This window comes from Schistosoma haematobium, chromosome 4, assembly GCF_000699445.3.
Source record: "Schistosoma haematobium chromosome 4, whole genome shotgun sequence".
NCBI lineage: Eukaryota > Metazoa > Platyhelminthes > Trematoda > Strigeidida > Schistosomatidae > Schistosoma > Schistosoma haematobium.
Genome location: NC_067199.1, coordinates 29,055,450 through 29,072,392, shown reverse-complemented (window position 1 = coordinate 29,072,392; position 16,943 = coordinate 29,055,450). Strand labels below are relative to the sequence as shown.

General features: G+C 35.5%; 1 protein-coding gene across 1 annotated transcript in view; it reads left to right on the top strand.

Annotated features, from left to right (window-relative positions):
* Positions 1 to 16,943, top strand: part of JMJD6_7 (jumonji domain-containing protein 6) — a gene marked incomplete at both ends in the record, with an annotated part of 50,190 nt that overhangs the window by 12,510 nt on the left and 20,737 nt on the right. The window contains 5 exons of the mRNA XM_051219354.1: positions 942 to 1,227; positions 5,027 to 5,190; positions 8,884 to 9,149; positions 12,946 to 13,000; positions 15,865 to 16,026. Coding sequence (XP_051066714.1) covers positions 942 to 1,227; positions 5,027 to 5,190; positions 8,884 to 9,149; positions 12,946 to 13,000; positions 15,865 to 16,026 — 933 coding nt within the window. The remainder of the gene's footprint in view (positions 1 to 941; positions 1,228 to 5,026; positions 5,191 to 8,883; positions 9,150 to 12,945; positions 13,001 to 15,864; positions 16,027 to 16,943) is intronic.

Here is a 16,943-nt window from a genome sequence, read left to right as displayed (position 1 = left end):
GGAAGTAAGCATCGTGAATTAAGACATGTTACAATTCATGCCGTACTGGTTTCATGAAAAGCAGATCACTCTAACACCAACATGTTAGAGTTATAGAATCATATTTGTTGTCACATACTAATGGTAACATTTATTTTTAAAGGAACACCGTATTGTCAGTTTGGGGTCGTAGAGATTATTGGATTTTATTGAAGTCGCCAACCGATCCAAGTTAGACAGCAACTGAAAAACTGGTAGCACTGGACAGTTGTTTCATTACGGTTTAGGATCTCTCAGGAACCCACATCCGCTAGCCTGAAGTTGAGAATCGCGCCCAGGACATTCGGCCTCGATCGAAAACGCCTGACCTTTAGACCGCTGAGTCGGAATCCAATAGTGTACAAGTCTAACTTCAATGAATCCACGATAGTGGGCAACGATCTCACATTGATTTTTATTGCCAGTGAATTTATGCCCAATAGATAGAAGGGTCTCATGTTTATGAAAATATTGTTATAGCTGTGGTAATGAACCATGTTCACTTGATCAATACTAGCATTCCTAGTGAATCCCATTTCAAAGCTGTATGTAATAAAGACTGGTTTGATGTTACAGATGTTAGTCCGAAATGACTGGATATCAGAATTAGGCAGAGACGCTTGTTAGGGACTGAATTTCATGATGTAAATTTTGATTTCAGGATGATGACCTCATGAAGCCCAACATGCATGAGTAAGGAGAAGTGAAAGTTAATAGACTTCCAGTTTTTTTCAGAATAAGTTTAAATTCATGATCATATGTATTGACTACGCCTTACAATTAGGATTTTGTAAAGCATTGAAACGACTCTTCTATATGTTATGGTAGTGTTTTTACTTTTATGTTTTACTGAAAATGAAAATCTACTTTATTTTCCTTTGAAAATGTCCAACACTAACTCACGTTTGTTGATCGTTTTAAAGCCAAAGAGCCAAGAACCGCAAGTGCAGTTAGTATCCCTTGAACCGATGACTACTAAAAATCAACTTGTACCGAACGCCTATACGTGGCTAAAGTTATCCTTAATTCCAAAACCGAATTTATGGGGGACAATAGATTTTCGACTTTATGCACCAGGTTCCTTCAAAGAATACATATTTTTAAATCCACGATTCAAAACTCAATGCTCAACATTACCGTTTATCAGCTTATCAGCAACTGCTATAGATAATATGGTTTATATTAACGTGGAGAGAACTTATTATGAAGGTTTGTTTGTATTTATTTAACCATTTTATTGACCGAAGTTGTCATCGATAGATTTCCTATTATTAATTAATAGTATGTTTTTGCATAACTAATTTGTAAATTACGACACCTATGAAAATAATTCTTCATCAATTGATTTTTATGATTTTATTTCTACAAATACTGTTGTAGTAAAAGCATTTGTAATTTTACGTGAAATACTCCCTCTTAGAAAACTGTCAATAAGTTTTTCTTTCGAATATTGTATGACAGGATTGGTCCGAATGCAAAGCGGTTTCTCGAAGGATGCAGTATTATATTAAGAGTTATTCAAGGAAAACACTTGAATTCGGTTTGGATTAAATTGAGATTTTTCGGTAATATGTATTAAGTCCAGATGAAATATAGACAAAAAACTAGCAGTAATGCTAATCGATAAGAAGTAACTTATTCGAAAAGCCAAAATATGACGACATATGAACCACTGTGCAGAGGAGAGACAATAAATTTATGATAAAAGAGGAATCGATGTGTTCCTGCCTTAAGTTGATAAATATTATGTTTTATCATTGAAATTACCCAGAAATGAGCCTACGTCGCTTAATTATCGTACAGCTCAGGTAAACGACCAGAATTCACCGACCAACTGTGTCGTGGGCATTTCTTTTCGGTCTTTGCTAAATATTATTCATCAGTTCGGTGTCTGCCTTCAGTTTACGATGCAACGTTTTCTTGGGTCTGGATACTTTATTGGTTTCAACGATTCAACATTAAGGCTTGCTCCGTGATGAACTTTGATGAGGCCCGCAATGTTTGACCACTCAACCTCCAGCATCGTTTTCTAATTTCGTCTTCAACAAAAATCTAGTTTGATCTCTGCTAGAAGGGTTTGTTGTTGATGATGCCTGGCGAATGGACGATAAGTATCTTGCTCAGACAATTGTACCTCCTTTGCCTATCATGGCTTTATATATTCTTATGATCTTCCTCTTTCATCAATGATACTACAAAGGTACGTGAAAGATTCCATCTCGCCAAGTGCTTGACAATCAAGTGTGATAGAATTGGTGTTCTCCGTGTTGTGTATAAGGATATTGCTTATTTCCATGTGCATGTTGAGGCTTACTGATACATAGGCTGCTGCAACACTGGCTATCTTCATTTGCAATGATGGTATATATAGAATAAAACAGATAGGTCTATTCAAGAGTTCCCCGAAGTGTTCTATCCACCTCTTGCTCTGTTCTTGAATCTCAGTGATTGACTTGCATCCTTTGTCCTTGACAAACCTCTCTGGTTTACTATATTTCCTTGCCAGCTTCTTCGTTGTGCAATATCGTTGTTTGATATTTCCTTCTTTTACAGTTTTTCCCACTGTCGGTACTAGGTCTTACACATACTTTTGTTCGCTCCAGTGTATTCAGCTTATGACTTGACTTTCTCCGTTCTAGTTCGACCATTATTGTTAATTGCGGTCTTCCTGTTCCTCCTTTCTTAGTCGTGTCCAGGGTTTGCATAGAGATGAATTCCTTATGATGATGCTTGTTGCGGCCCACAATCTCCTGCCTGATACGTTGAAGTTAATGCTTGTTCGATACCTTTCCAGTTGTCCTCCATGGTAGTTTCTTCTTCTTTCAGTAGATCCTGTGAGGCTTGTGGCGTGTTGTTGAGAGTTATCTTGAATTGGTTGAGTTTGCTAGTATCTGGAAGGAAGGTTGTATTGAGTGTTTGTAATGCTGTTTTTCCAGTTGTCCAATGCTTCTTTCGCTTTAGTTTCACCTTGATCACATTCAGGTAGATGGTGATCTGAAGCAATGTCAACTACTCTCCTGATTCTCACGTCTTCCATCGACCTTCTGAATTTTTTACTGATGCAAATATGATCGATCTGGTTCTGTGTAGTGTGATCCGTCGAAACTCAAGTGGCGTTGTGTATGCGTTTGTGGTGGAATAACAACTTAATTGAATGCACATAGATTCGTAAATCTCTCCCCATTCTCGTTCATTTCTCCCAGTCCACAGTCCATTTCGTCCCACGATATGTTCGTATCTCATGTTGTTCATTCCCACTTTGGTATCTAGGTCTCCCATCAGGATGGTCAGGTCTTTTCCTGTGCATTTCTCTATGATTGATTGCAGCCTCTCTTAACACTGATTTTTATCGTCGTCATTGCTATCATTGGTGGGTGCATAACACTGAATAATATTCATTGTGATTTCGTCCTTCATTATTTTGAAGGATGCTTTGGTGATTCTGGATCCGTGAAATCCCCATCCTGTAAGTGCATTTCGTGCTTGATTGGACAGCATCGAAGCAAATGCTTGAGTGTTTGGGGCATTTTCCTCTTCGTGACCGGAGTACAGCAGCATCTCTCCTGAAGCTAATCTTTTCTGTCCAGTTTGAATCCAATAGTTTTCACTGATTCCGAGTACTGTCGAGTCGTGCCTCCTCATTTCCGTTACTGATTGATTGGTCCTTCCAATCTCCCACATCGTTTGGAAATTCTATATAACTATAAAAATTGTTGCTGTGATTGTTAGGTGTGACATCAGCCTCATGAATTTCGAACAATCTCGGCCTTCATCCTGAGGCATCATAATTCTCCTGAATGAACATCCTTCAACTCGGAGAGTAGAGTTTAAATGGTTTAACTTGTTTAATCTGGTTGTCGTCTGTTTTAGTAGGATTATTTCCTACTGGATGTGGTTGTTGATCCCATGCTCAAATTTTCTCCTTTATCTCTGCTTTTGACCGGCAGTAACCGTAGATAAATTCTAGGCGGAGTTATCATTTATAGTATAAAGAGTCTCTGTATCAAAAAAATTAACTGATAATTATAACCGAACATTTGATTTTTCTTGACTACATAATCACTCTTATACATAAGCGTTTTCAATTTCACACTTTTTTTTGAATTTTATTGTGATTTCACGAATGCACTGATTACAAATATAATCTAAATGATTATATTTCACAATTATATTTTCCACTTAGTTTCTCAATTTGACACATGAATGGCTGATATGTAAACTTGGAAAATTGTTATGTTTGAATACAATTAAACACATTTTGTATAAATAGAGTTGTGTGAATTGGTAAAACGGTTAGTCTTTTATTAGTCTCTCAGTTAGTAACCTGATTTTACATCGAAAAACTAAATTTACTCTACGAATTATCTTGAGTATATTCAATTAAGTGCAAAACTATATTAATTTATACTCTGTTGAAGAAAAGGAAGATCAACGAATATTTTAGACAACTGGAAAATCCATTGTCATTTCGAAAAGGGTCTATAAATCACTTGGGAAATTTTTGAATAAACGTATCATAGATTGTATTTTTATTGTTTGATTGGTTGTAGTGAGTTAGGATCTTGAATATAACTTTTGTACTGATTAATCAACATGTGTTTTTAACAGAATAAAATTCACCGAACTGTTACAAAATGCAAAACCAAATACTTCGTTTTGTCAAATTTAGTGAAATAAATCTGATTTTTTGTTGATTGTAACTGAAGCAAGTCAATAATGTCGTCTTTTTGCTGTTTACAACTACATATTCATCATGTTCAAGAATTACTAGATGTTGATGATGTGATGTATTTGTTTACATGGTAAATTCCAAGTGATAAAGCTCTTCTTGTAATTATCAAATAATTACAACCAATAACCTAAGACAGATGATTAATCACATTGTACACTTCATACAATTAACACTGTTTTTCTTCGTCCACATTTGGTTACAACTTATCTGAGATAAAAATAAATAACTGTGGAAAATTAACTTTTAATTGCTAGTTTGTGTTTTGGTTTTGTATAGGAATTGTAAATGATTCAACATTATCACTAACAAATGAGATAAGTTATCACATTCCAATGTTTACTGCTAATTATAACAAGGTACCGATAAATTTCACTTACAATATGACAATTGGTTCCTATTCTACTTCTGGTAGCTTTATGTTTATTACTACTACTCCAGCAGTAAGTGAAATAAATTATTTCATATTATACGTTTTAATCTGCATAATTATTATGTAATGTGTTGAATTCTGAAAAATTGTTTGGTGAAATCAGTATACGGTGTCCGCTTATAAACTGTTATTTTTATCTTACTGATAATGCTTTTCTTAACCTAATTAATTCGCTTTGCTTTATTTAAAGTAAACAGATATGAGATCCGACAATGATCATTTAATCTGAGTTGTGAAATCACAATAAAATTCAAAAAAAGTGTGAAATTGAAAACGCTTATGTATAAGAGTGATTATGTAGTCAAGAAAAATCAAATGTTCGGTTATAATTATCAGTTAATTTTTTTGATACAGAGACTCTTTATACTATAAATGATAACTCCGCCTAGAATTTATCTACGGTTACTGCCGGTCAAAAGCAGAGATAAAGGAGAAAATTTGAGCATGGGATCAACAACCACATCCAGTAGGAAATAATCCTACTAAAACAGACGACAACCAGATTAAACAAGTTAAACCATTTAAACTCTACTCTCCGAGTTGAAGGATGTTCATTCAGGAGAATTATGATGCCTCAGGATGAAGGCCGAGATTGTTCGAAATTCATGAGGCTGATGTCACACCTAACAATCACAGCAACAATTTTTATAGTTATATAGAATTTCCAAACGATGTGGGAGATTGGAAGGACCAATCAATCAGTAACGGAAATGAGGAGGCACGACTCGACAGTACTCGGAATCAGTGAAAACTATTGGATTCAAACTGGACAGAAAAGATTAGCTTCAGGAGAGATGCTGCTGTACTCCGGTCACGAAGAGGAAAATGCCCCAAACACTCAAGCATTTGCTTCGATGCTGTCCAATCAAGCACGAAATGCACTTACAGGATGGGGATTTCACGGATCCAGAATCACCAAAGCATCCTTCAAAATAATGAAGGACGAAATCACAATGAATATTATTCAGTGTTATGCACCCACCAATGATAGCAATGACGACGATAAAAATCAGTGTTAAGAGAGGCTGCAATCAATCATAGAGAAATGCACAGGAAAAGACCTGACCATCCCGATGGGAGACCTAGATACCAAAGTGGGAATGAACAACATGAGATACGAACATATCGTGGGACGAAATGGACTGTGGACTGGGAGAAATGAACGAGAATGGGGAGAGATTTACGAATCTATGTGCATTCAATTAAGTTGTTATTCCACCACAAACGCATACACAACGCCACTTGAGTTTCGACGGATCACACTACACAGAACCAGATCGATCATATTTGCATCAGTAAAAATTCAGAAGGTCGATGGAAGACGTGAGAATCAGGAGAGTAGTTGACATTGCTTCAGATCACCATCTACCTGAATGTGATCAAGGTGAAACTAAAGCGAAAGAAGCATTGGACAACTGGAAAAACAGCATTACAAACACTCAATACAACCTTCCTTCCAGATACTAGCAAACTCAACCAATTCAAGATAACTCTCAACAACACGCCACAAGCCTCACAGGATCTACTGAAAGAAGAAGAAACTACCATGGAGGACAACTGGAAAGGTATCGAACAAGCATTAACTTCAACGTATCAGGCAGGAGATTGTGGGCCGCAACAAGCATCATCATAAGGAATTCATCTCTATGCAAACCCTGGACACGACTAAGAAAGGAGGAACAGGAAGACCGCAATTAACAATAATGGTCGAACTAGAACGGAGAAAGTCAAGTCATAAGCTGAATACACTGGAGCGAACAAAAGTATGTGTAAGACCTAGTACCGACAGTGGGAAAAACTGTAAAAGAAGGAAATATCAAACAACGATATTGCACAACGAAGAAGCTGGCAAGGAAATATAGTAAACCAGAGAGGTTTGTCAAGGACAAAGGATGCAAGTCAATCACTGAGATTCAAGAACAGAGCAAGAGGTGGATAGAACACTTCGGGGAACTCTTGAATAGACCTATCTGTTTTATTCTATATATACCATCATTGCAAATGAAGATAGCCAGTGTTGCAGCAGCCTATGTATCAGTAAGCCTCAACATGCACATGGAAATAAGCAATATCCTTATACACAACACGGATAACAACAACGCTTTCACAGTCGATTGATAAGCAGATGTAAAGGCTATGAATAACAAAACAGGAACAACATTCCTGTAATTGAAGGACATATGAAAATCAAAACAACTGTCAGCCACTATCAAATACTCGAATTCAAATACAAACTTCAAGATAGTTATTTCTATTCTACGGAAATGAAACATGAATAACTACTTCAAGCATCAACAAAAAGGTACAAGTGTTTCTAAACAATTGTCCACGCAAGATACTGAATTTCCGTTGGCTGAATACCATCAGCATCATTCTAGTGTGGAAAAGAACAAACCAGCTTCCAGTTGAAGAGGAAATTGGCAAAATATGTTGGAGGTGGTTAGGATATATATTACGGAACTCACTAAACTGCATCATAGGACAAGCGCTTACCTGGAATCCTGATGGGAAACTGCAAAAGGAAGGCGGAAGAACACATTACGTTGTGAATTGAAATCAGACATGAGAAGAATGACTAGCAACTAGAAAGTGTTAGGAAGGATTGTCCAGAACAGAGTTGGATGGAGAATACTGGTTGGTGCCTATGATTCTCAACGAGAGTTATGAAGAGTAGGCCAGTAAGCTACTGATACGTTAGACGTGATCAATTCCATTTTGTATGTTATTTCACCACATTTTATTTATTTTATATACGTTTTGAATTTTAGTTCAATTAGATAAATATAATTATTTATTCATGGGATATAGTCCATAATTCAATCAGTCAGTAACAAGGTGGAACTTCGTACGTGCGTAAATCAGTTTGAATTGCCATGCCACATTAGCACAGAGATGCAGTTGTCGATCCAAATCCCGTAGTGGTTGAAATAGTAAGAGTATAAGCAGTAATCGGAAAGATTAGGGTTTTAAGATGTTATTCAAGGAGTATAATCCAGTGAAAGAAATTTGGAATGAAAATAAGGGACATGAGGAATTCAGAAGATTAGAATTTGGGAGAACACAAAGAGTGTATGCACCTGCGCCATTGCCAACGATTTTGAGCCATGTCATTCAACGTCTCTAACCATCGGTTGCTATCATCTCGCAGACCCCAACCAGGCAGTTTACACCTACCAACATAGCTCAGTTCACTTGTCAGTGACTTCATGGATTTGTGTCATGTTTTAGTCTGACCGCCATTAGCTTTCTTACAACGTACTCCTACACCAGAAAGCATCTCACGTCAGGGTAGTCGGTGGTTGGGCATACGTAACACACGTCCCAGCCATCTCAACTGATGAAGTTTCACTACTTCATCAATGGATTTGCCATCCTTACCTAGTACCCGTTTCCTAACAACTGAGTTACCTAATCAGTATGAGTCATTGAGTAAATGACCATCTCTGAAAGCAGCAGTTCTCTATTCTGTTTAAACATATGTCATATGAGTAAAATATACTTCTGTGATTGCTTAGTATGTGGACGGCTGAGTGGAGAATTGTTTGTAAATCTAGGGTTCTCCAATAATTCAAAAGTCAAAATTTTAAATATTTACGAATGAGGCATTTGTGTGATGAAAATTCATAACTTTGAAGAATCTGGAGCAATAAATTTCATGCTACTTACAGTATTCCAATTCTATACGTCTTTTTTCCTAATACAGGTAATCGTACCGTCTATCTATACATTTTATCGTTTTCCCTTTGATGATCCCAAATCTGTATATACCAAAATGTGCACTGGAGAACCGGTTGATATAATAGCAGTTACATATCCAAAGGAGAAGCGTTGCTCATACATAACTCAATGGATAAATCGGCTTTTAAATAACAATATTGCCTTGAATATATCTAGGGTGTGGTTGTCGCGGAATGGTGGGGGTGTGTGGATACCAAGAGGATTTACCATTAATATGACCTATGTGGATAGGTAAAGTGTAACTTAATATTATCGACTTTTTATTAAAATGCTGTAAATCTTGACTTTCCTAACTTTTTTTCTATGAAACTGATCTTTGATTGTTTTTAGTCAAAGCGTATTTTCAATTTATGACATCTGATAGTCTGTACGTTGCTTAGATTGATCCCCTTTAATTCAAGTGATATTAAGTTGATTTGTTGTACATAGATATATAATATTATTTACTTTCCTACTTGAGTGCATTTTAATCTCACGAAACTTCGAAAATTTTCTGAGATTCACTTCGAGTAAAACTATATGAACATTGGTTTCTGCATTCTATTCGTAAGCCTGACTAACTATTATGCCTTTCTGAATTTTTCGTAACGCACAATTTCTTCACACCCAAAAGATTAGTGAAAATTTTAGAAAATCCTACAACACCAAAATAGTGCTACTTGCTCTTAACATTTTTCTCTTAGTTTGTGAACAAAAGTCGTGGAATAAACTGAGCTTGTTTTACTTTAAGTCTATTCATAAGCTAAACTCAGCTTAGATAAACAACAAACAGTAAGATTATAAAGAGTCTCGGTGCTGCTTGGTTAGTAGGTGATTTGTGGTACCCTACTATTCTTGTATTGTTGGCAGCTATCAACTAATGTGCTTTTAAACCGAGCAAGATCCTCCAATGAGGTAGGATTTATTTATTTATTTATTTGGACACATGAATATTGGTACAGGAGCGCCAATATATATGCGCCACACAAAACAATGAAAATTGAGAGGAATACAAAGAAAGAAAAAACCTAAGGGCCCCGAATGCCCTGGTACGGCCGAGAGTGGGGTGAGTCCGCTCTCCTCTCGAAATACTCTCACACGGCCGCGCGTATACAGCCTCTGCCAGGAAGTCCTACTCATTGCCTTCTCGTGGCGGGGGTGTTGTTTACGAAAATGAGAGGACGAAAAGCGAATGTCCGGCGCTTTAACCGGATCCCAAACCAATGGTGCACATGGGCTCCAGTATCCTGCGGGAACAAATGGCGTATGAACCAATCTTTGGTCAACGGCTACCATGGGATTGCATCTCCTTACGATGCTCCACTGCCTTGTGGGTTAGACCTTTAGGTCAAAGGCTCGGGGAGTGGCCCCTAAGAAAACCACCTGCTTCGGTTTGGGCACCCGGGCAGTATCACAGCCCACACACATACGATGAACTCTATGTCTTTGGCAACTACTTTTATCGCTCCGAAAAACAAAAACAATCAATCGATTCAAATAATTATCATTACTATTATTGTCATTATTAATACTATTATTATTACTATTATTGTCGTTATTATTATTATTATTATTATTATTATTATTATTATTTCCCACATTATTCACCCTCTTTCATACTTATACAGCGGCTCGGCTTTGGTGGAATGAGGTAGGAATCAAGTCAGTTGTTTGTGAAAATAAATTCTCAAATTGTACATCAGTATCTAATTGGTTGATTCTATGCCTACTAACACAGAATTTAGGTCCCAGAGATAAAGCTTCTAGCTGTATTACATCTAGTTCAATATTGGAAAAATTATGTACGAACCGTTTCGTGTCGAAAGGAAACTCTTTTTCTGGCTTTTGGTTTTCCAAAGTTTTCATTAGTTCTAATTTTCACAATGGGAATCTTTAATATTCTAAAATCGCGTGGACCGTGTTGCATTTAAGACACTTAATGAGTTTCTGAAGTTTAATGCACGTCTCACAGAAGCGAAAACGAGCTTAGAATTTGCTAATAATTGTATACAATCTAATAGATATCCTAAAATATATTGGAAGTCTTTACGTCGTAACCGAATCTATCCTAATGCAAAAACATTTAAAAGACATGCGTCGAATCAAATTGATACTTTAAAAATGAATATCTGCGAATTAGAAAGGAATCTTCTTCCGAGACAATATTCCATTAAAAACCGGCCTCCAGAGCTTCAGTCAATCTTTATGGATTATGTTAGAAAAATTTACGAGAACAGATCTGAGAAAACGTTAACAAAACTAATGAAAACTTTGGAAAACCAAAAGCCAGAAAAAGAGTTTCCTTTCGACACGAAACGGTTCGTACATAATTTTTCCAATATTGAACTAGATGTAATACAGCTAGAAGCTTTATCTCTGGGACCTAAATTCTGTGTAAGTAGGCATAGAATCAACCAATTAGATACTGATGTACAATTTGAGAATTTATTTTCACAAACAACTGACTTGATTCCTACCTCATTGGAGGATCTTGCTCGGTTTAAAAGCACATTGGTTGATAGCTGCCAACAATACAAGAATAGTAGGGTACCACAAATCACCTAATAAGATTATAAATCAGATATTAAAGTACATTAATTATGGAAGTTTATATGAAATTTCGAAGTGGGACAGTAGAAGAATAAGATATAATAGCCACATTATATACCATAGTTCAAACTGGTTCATCATATTTGTCCTGAATCTGGACATATGGAGTAAGGCAGGTGAGATCACCACCATAGCATGGCTTCCAGATGTATGGGCAAGGTGGGATACAAAGTGAAGTAAATGCACAGAATATCATTTGTCAAGTTTTGTCAAGGCCTTGAACTTGTTCGCCTAGTATTTCCTCTCCTAGAGATAGCATATGTACAATCTTTTCTTTAGTCTAGACATCAGCTCAGACAAAAATGATCTGTAAACCCCGTAATAATTATTAGCGTGATACTACTTCCAATGTCTTCACTTGGATGTAATGACTGGTGTAAGTCGTTTTGAATTATTGAGTGTCTATCCTTTTACAATATTCTTTGTGAATGACAGGGAAAAGCGAAACAGAACCAGATATAGGAGTCTGTTTTCTTAATTATATTGTCAGTCAATAGGTCAAGTTAAATCACACTAGCAATAAGAACCTGGGGATAAAGTGTTGTACCAGTTGGCTATTTTCTGTCCAATTGAGTCGGTCACTAAAATATCTCAATTTTTAATTACAGCTTAGAGATAAGCTACTGATTATGTTTGTATAACCAACATCTATGGTTAGTTACCTTCTCTGTGGCCACTGAAGCATGTGAAATTATCAAGACACGAATCTGGGGCATCAAAGACTGCATTTGTTTTGGTAAGCAGTTGCTCCACTTGAAAGCTTCAGCTGACTAATTGAGAATGGTATGATTTACTCATTAGTCATGCATATTACATGTGTAAAATTGTTTGAAACTGTTTAATACTGTTCTTTTACTAATTAAGCTTTGGATTTGACAATTATATCTGTCTGTGTAAGTTATTGTGTTAGTTCTCAATGAAATAAATAATAGCCAGTGATATTTCATTTTGATAATTATGAAAAATATATCCACAGCTATAAATGTGATTGTTATGTAATCTTAACTGAACAAGTTATTGCGGAATAACTACATTTTGGAGAACTGAAAATGACGTAGTAAATAACTGATTAGAGTACATTTGTGACATTGCCACTAAGTTTCAAGAAGATAGATATTCAAGTGAATGGACATGAGTAATGCTAATACAACCGTGGAATATTTTCAAAATAACCAATCAAGTAAGAATTTATAAATGTTTTCGTTATCTATCTAGTTTCATAAATCATCTGATAGGCTACTATTGAGTGTGTATTGAGAAGTTTCCAGTCTTTGTTCACACTAGTACCTTAAAAAAAGTGAATGTTTAGCTAAGAAACGGTATCTTCAAATCTATCATTATTTTCCCCAGAACTTTATTTAATTCGCAATATCTTGCATTACTCTTTTCTTTTATGCAAGCGAAGTAGACAACAAAAGATTTTTGTTTATTTTCATAGTTTGGTGAGAGTGGATTTCGGCCCAGTGTGTCCTACATATGAAGCTAATTATTTCGTAAGTCAGTCGCATAATTACTTCTTGGTTTGACAAAGTTTTTCTGGCTAGCTGCTAATATTATGTGTTTCAAACAATAGGTTTACACTAAGTTACCTGAATATTAATGTACATATGTTAAAATTATAACTAAGTATTTCAGTCGTAAGTAGTCTTGTGGTGTGTAGTATATGACGTTACTCGTGAACGGAATGTCTGGCAGCAAAGAGACAAGAGGATCGAACAGTAAAGAATGAGAACAGAATTCAATTTGTATGAAAATGCAAGAACAATGAATTCTGAGTCATTATGAGACAATTGATGGAAATTTTGCGAATTACGTATTTACAGAAATTTCTATCAGTTAGTAAGATATAATTGTAACATTAAGTTAAAGATTGTTGAACTCACTTCCAGACTTATTTTTCGTCGATAGTCTTTCATTTATTGTTCAACAGAAAAAGATTTCAAAATCCCTAAAAACTCAAGATATTCGTCATTGTTTGTTTTTAGCTAACTCCTTCTACTTCATGAATCACATGGATGCCACAAAATGAAAGAAATAGTTCCAGATGTAAAATAGTAGTCTAGAAATTCCACAATAATAACCAAATAATATTTAGCTCATCAATATATTTTTTATGACCTAAGCGGAAGAACAAATGAGATTTTTTGCACAGTCACAGTTTTCCAAATTTTACCCTCACAGTTTTTGAGTGAAAAATGCTGCTCCATCACTTATTTTTTATGCTGAATTTAGTACCATGCAGTGAAGTGATCTAGTGAATTGACAACTGTAAATTGTATCTTAGTTAAAAAAAGATTCTAAAATACAAAATGCTTGCCCAAGTTTTATTGAGTTTTCGCTAAACTAAGCAACCTATAGCGTCTCATAGATGATCGTCAGTATGTTGTTTATTATTTTGAGTGCCTGAAGCGTACCTATTAAAAATGGATATGAATTGAACAAAATATGTGGTGAATAAAGATTTTTCAGAAAAGAAAGGTTTTGAGAAAGAGTTACACAATGGTATTTATTAGAGACCAATAATGTGACTGACGAAAATTTTTACGTTGGGATGCATACATAAATTTAGTGAAAGTAATAAACTGTACTAGTAGTTGAATTCACGAGTCTATCTATGCTAGATGACCACTGAAAACTTGGAAGCACTGGACGCCCCGTTTCGTCCTAGTATGATACTCCTCTACAGTGCGAATCTCCGATTCCGCACCTGGAACCCAAACCCAGGACCTTCAATCTCCCACTCGAACGCTTAACCTCTAGATAACTGGTTCGTCATCCAGTGCTTCCAGGTTTTCAGTGATGGTCTAGCTTAGATCAGCTCATGAATCCAACTATTTACATTGCCATAATCTCCACAAATCCCCAGTCTGATAATATACTATAATTCATAAATATATATAAGTTTGGGAGCCCGGGCAGTGTCTCAACCCTCACACAAATCGAATGCCGAAGTGCGGCACATATAATACATGGTGCATCTTTGTATCAATGTTTATGTGTTTAAATAAACAAATCAGTAAATAAAAAGTTATATAACTGCAACAATTAACTCTATATTACTGAATATCCTTTATTTATTGAACTCATTCTTTCTGTTGACTTCTCAACTACGTTCGGCTTCTATTACTATTGGTCCTTTCGGTCTAAATATTTGGATTTTCTCATCTTGTGTTTTTCTTTTACCAAGATAATATGAAATTCGAGTGCTTGAACAAATGAACGGTTATTCTAGGTCTTACACTATTGAGTTCAGTCTATCTAAATGCTTATTGGCTGAAGAATATTTTGAGCATTTTTATATTTTCAGTCTTTTGAAAATGTTGTCATTTTTTAAAAGAAGGCAGAACAGAAATAATGCTAGTTGGCAGGATTATGCCCAACTGTCGGTATCATTCAGGAATGAAACAAATTTCGTAAACATCAGATTGAGATCAATCGAGTTTATTGCTATATAAAATGATAAGTCTTCTAATTGAACGCTAGATTCGGTTCCTATGCTCTTCTAGTAACCCACAGGTTAAATCTACACAGAGACTTAAACACGAGAGAAAATGCGCGAAATATGGAAGAAACGCTTTACTCAATGGTTCGTTTATGTATAGAAAATCTAGGGTATTTATCGTATTTCAGAAGGTCTTATACTTCCAAAAATTTCACGAACGTTACCAAACGTAGTAGCAGTATAGGTAATCATCCAATCAGAAATGCTACATGCGACTTTTCGTTTACTAGATGTTTCTGGCAAAACTTTTATTGAATGCTAACTGGATAAGATGTTCCTCAGCGTTTTTCGAGGCTTTTCTGGCTTTTTATGAGGAGTTTTCTGGATCACACAAACACAAAAAAGGTAAAATTTGAGTATACATCATTTTAAGTCTTCGTAAAAACGAGTAGTATTCTGGAGACATACAAAGTTCATGTTTATCCTTTTCTGTATCTTCCGTTTATAGCTATGATACAAAAGAAAATAATACAAACATCAAAATCTTCTTCTCAACAAACTCATTTTAATATTTGTACATCTGTCAATCAATAAAATAGAGTCCCGAAAGTTTCCAGTTAGGCATAAGCGTTCATCAGGTAGTAGTAATATGTAACAGCATACGTTCATAAATAATACAATAATATTTGCTTCTGAATTTTTCTTAACTCATGTTGTTAACGAAATCTTATTTCACTCACTGATATAAATTAAAGTATATTCTTTAATCAAATTTTGTTAACCATAGGTTTAGTTAATAGGACTGTAATATAGTTATGATACAAAAAACATTTAATTCACAACTTCAGACAATCGTTTTTATGTTATTATGTAAGTGTTTCTTTCGACTTCAGTGTTGTTGTTTACGTTTTATAGATGGATATACAATTTACTACTTACATATTAGGGGATTGCAATACAACACAGACAACAACGTATTCTTTCCCAGGCTGGTATAATATGAGTGGTAATAAAAACACTCTTTATTCACCCAGCATGGACTTCGTAGTCATACCAAATTTTCCAGTTTACATTGACGTAAGTATTAAATTATATAAAAACAGTTTAACAACATTTATCACTTGTCAAATAAATAATTCTATTGTTTTCAAGTAATAAGAAATAGGTAGTACACGTCTTGGAAAAAAGCCCTTTTAAAGTGAAAACTTACTTATTTCACTAATTCTTGTTAACCCTTGAGGAGGAGCATAGGCCACCAACCAGAATTCTCCATCCAACTCTGTTCTGGACAATCCTTCCCAACACTTTCTAGTTGCTAGTCATTCTTCTCATATCTGATTTCAATTCACAACGTAATGTGTTCTTCCGCCTTCCTTTTGCAGTTTCCCATCAGGATTCCAGGTAAGCGCTTGTCCTATGATGCAGTTTAGTGAGTTCCGTAATATATATCCTAACCACCTCCAACATATTTTGCCAATTTCCTCTTCAACTGGAAGCTGGTTTGTTCTTTTCCACACTAGAATGATGCTGATGGTATTCAGCCAACGGAAATTCAGTATCTTGCGTGGACAATTGTTTAGAAACACTTGTACCTTTTTGTTGATGCTTGAAGTAGTTATTCATGTTTCATTTCCGTAGAATAGAAATAACTATCTTGAAGTTTGTATTTGAATTCGAGTATTTGATAGTGGCTGACAGTTGTTTTGATTTTCATATGTCCTTCAATTACAGGAATGTTGTTCCTGTTTTGTTATTCATAGCCTTTACATCTGCTTATCAATCGACTGTGAAAGCGTTGTTGTTATCCGTGTTGTGTATAAGGATATTGCTTATTTCCATGTGCATGTTGAGGCTTACTGATACATAGGCTGCTGCAACACTGGCTATCTTCATTTGCAATGATGGTATATATAGAATAAAACAGATAGGTCTATTCAAGAGTTCCCCGAAGTGTTCTATCCACCTCTTGCTCTGTTCTTGAGTCTCAGTGATTG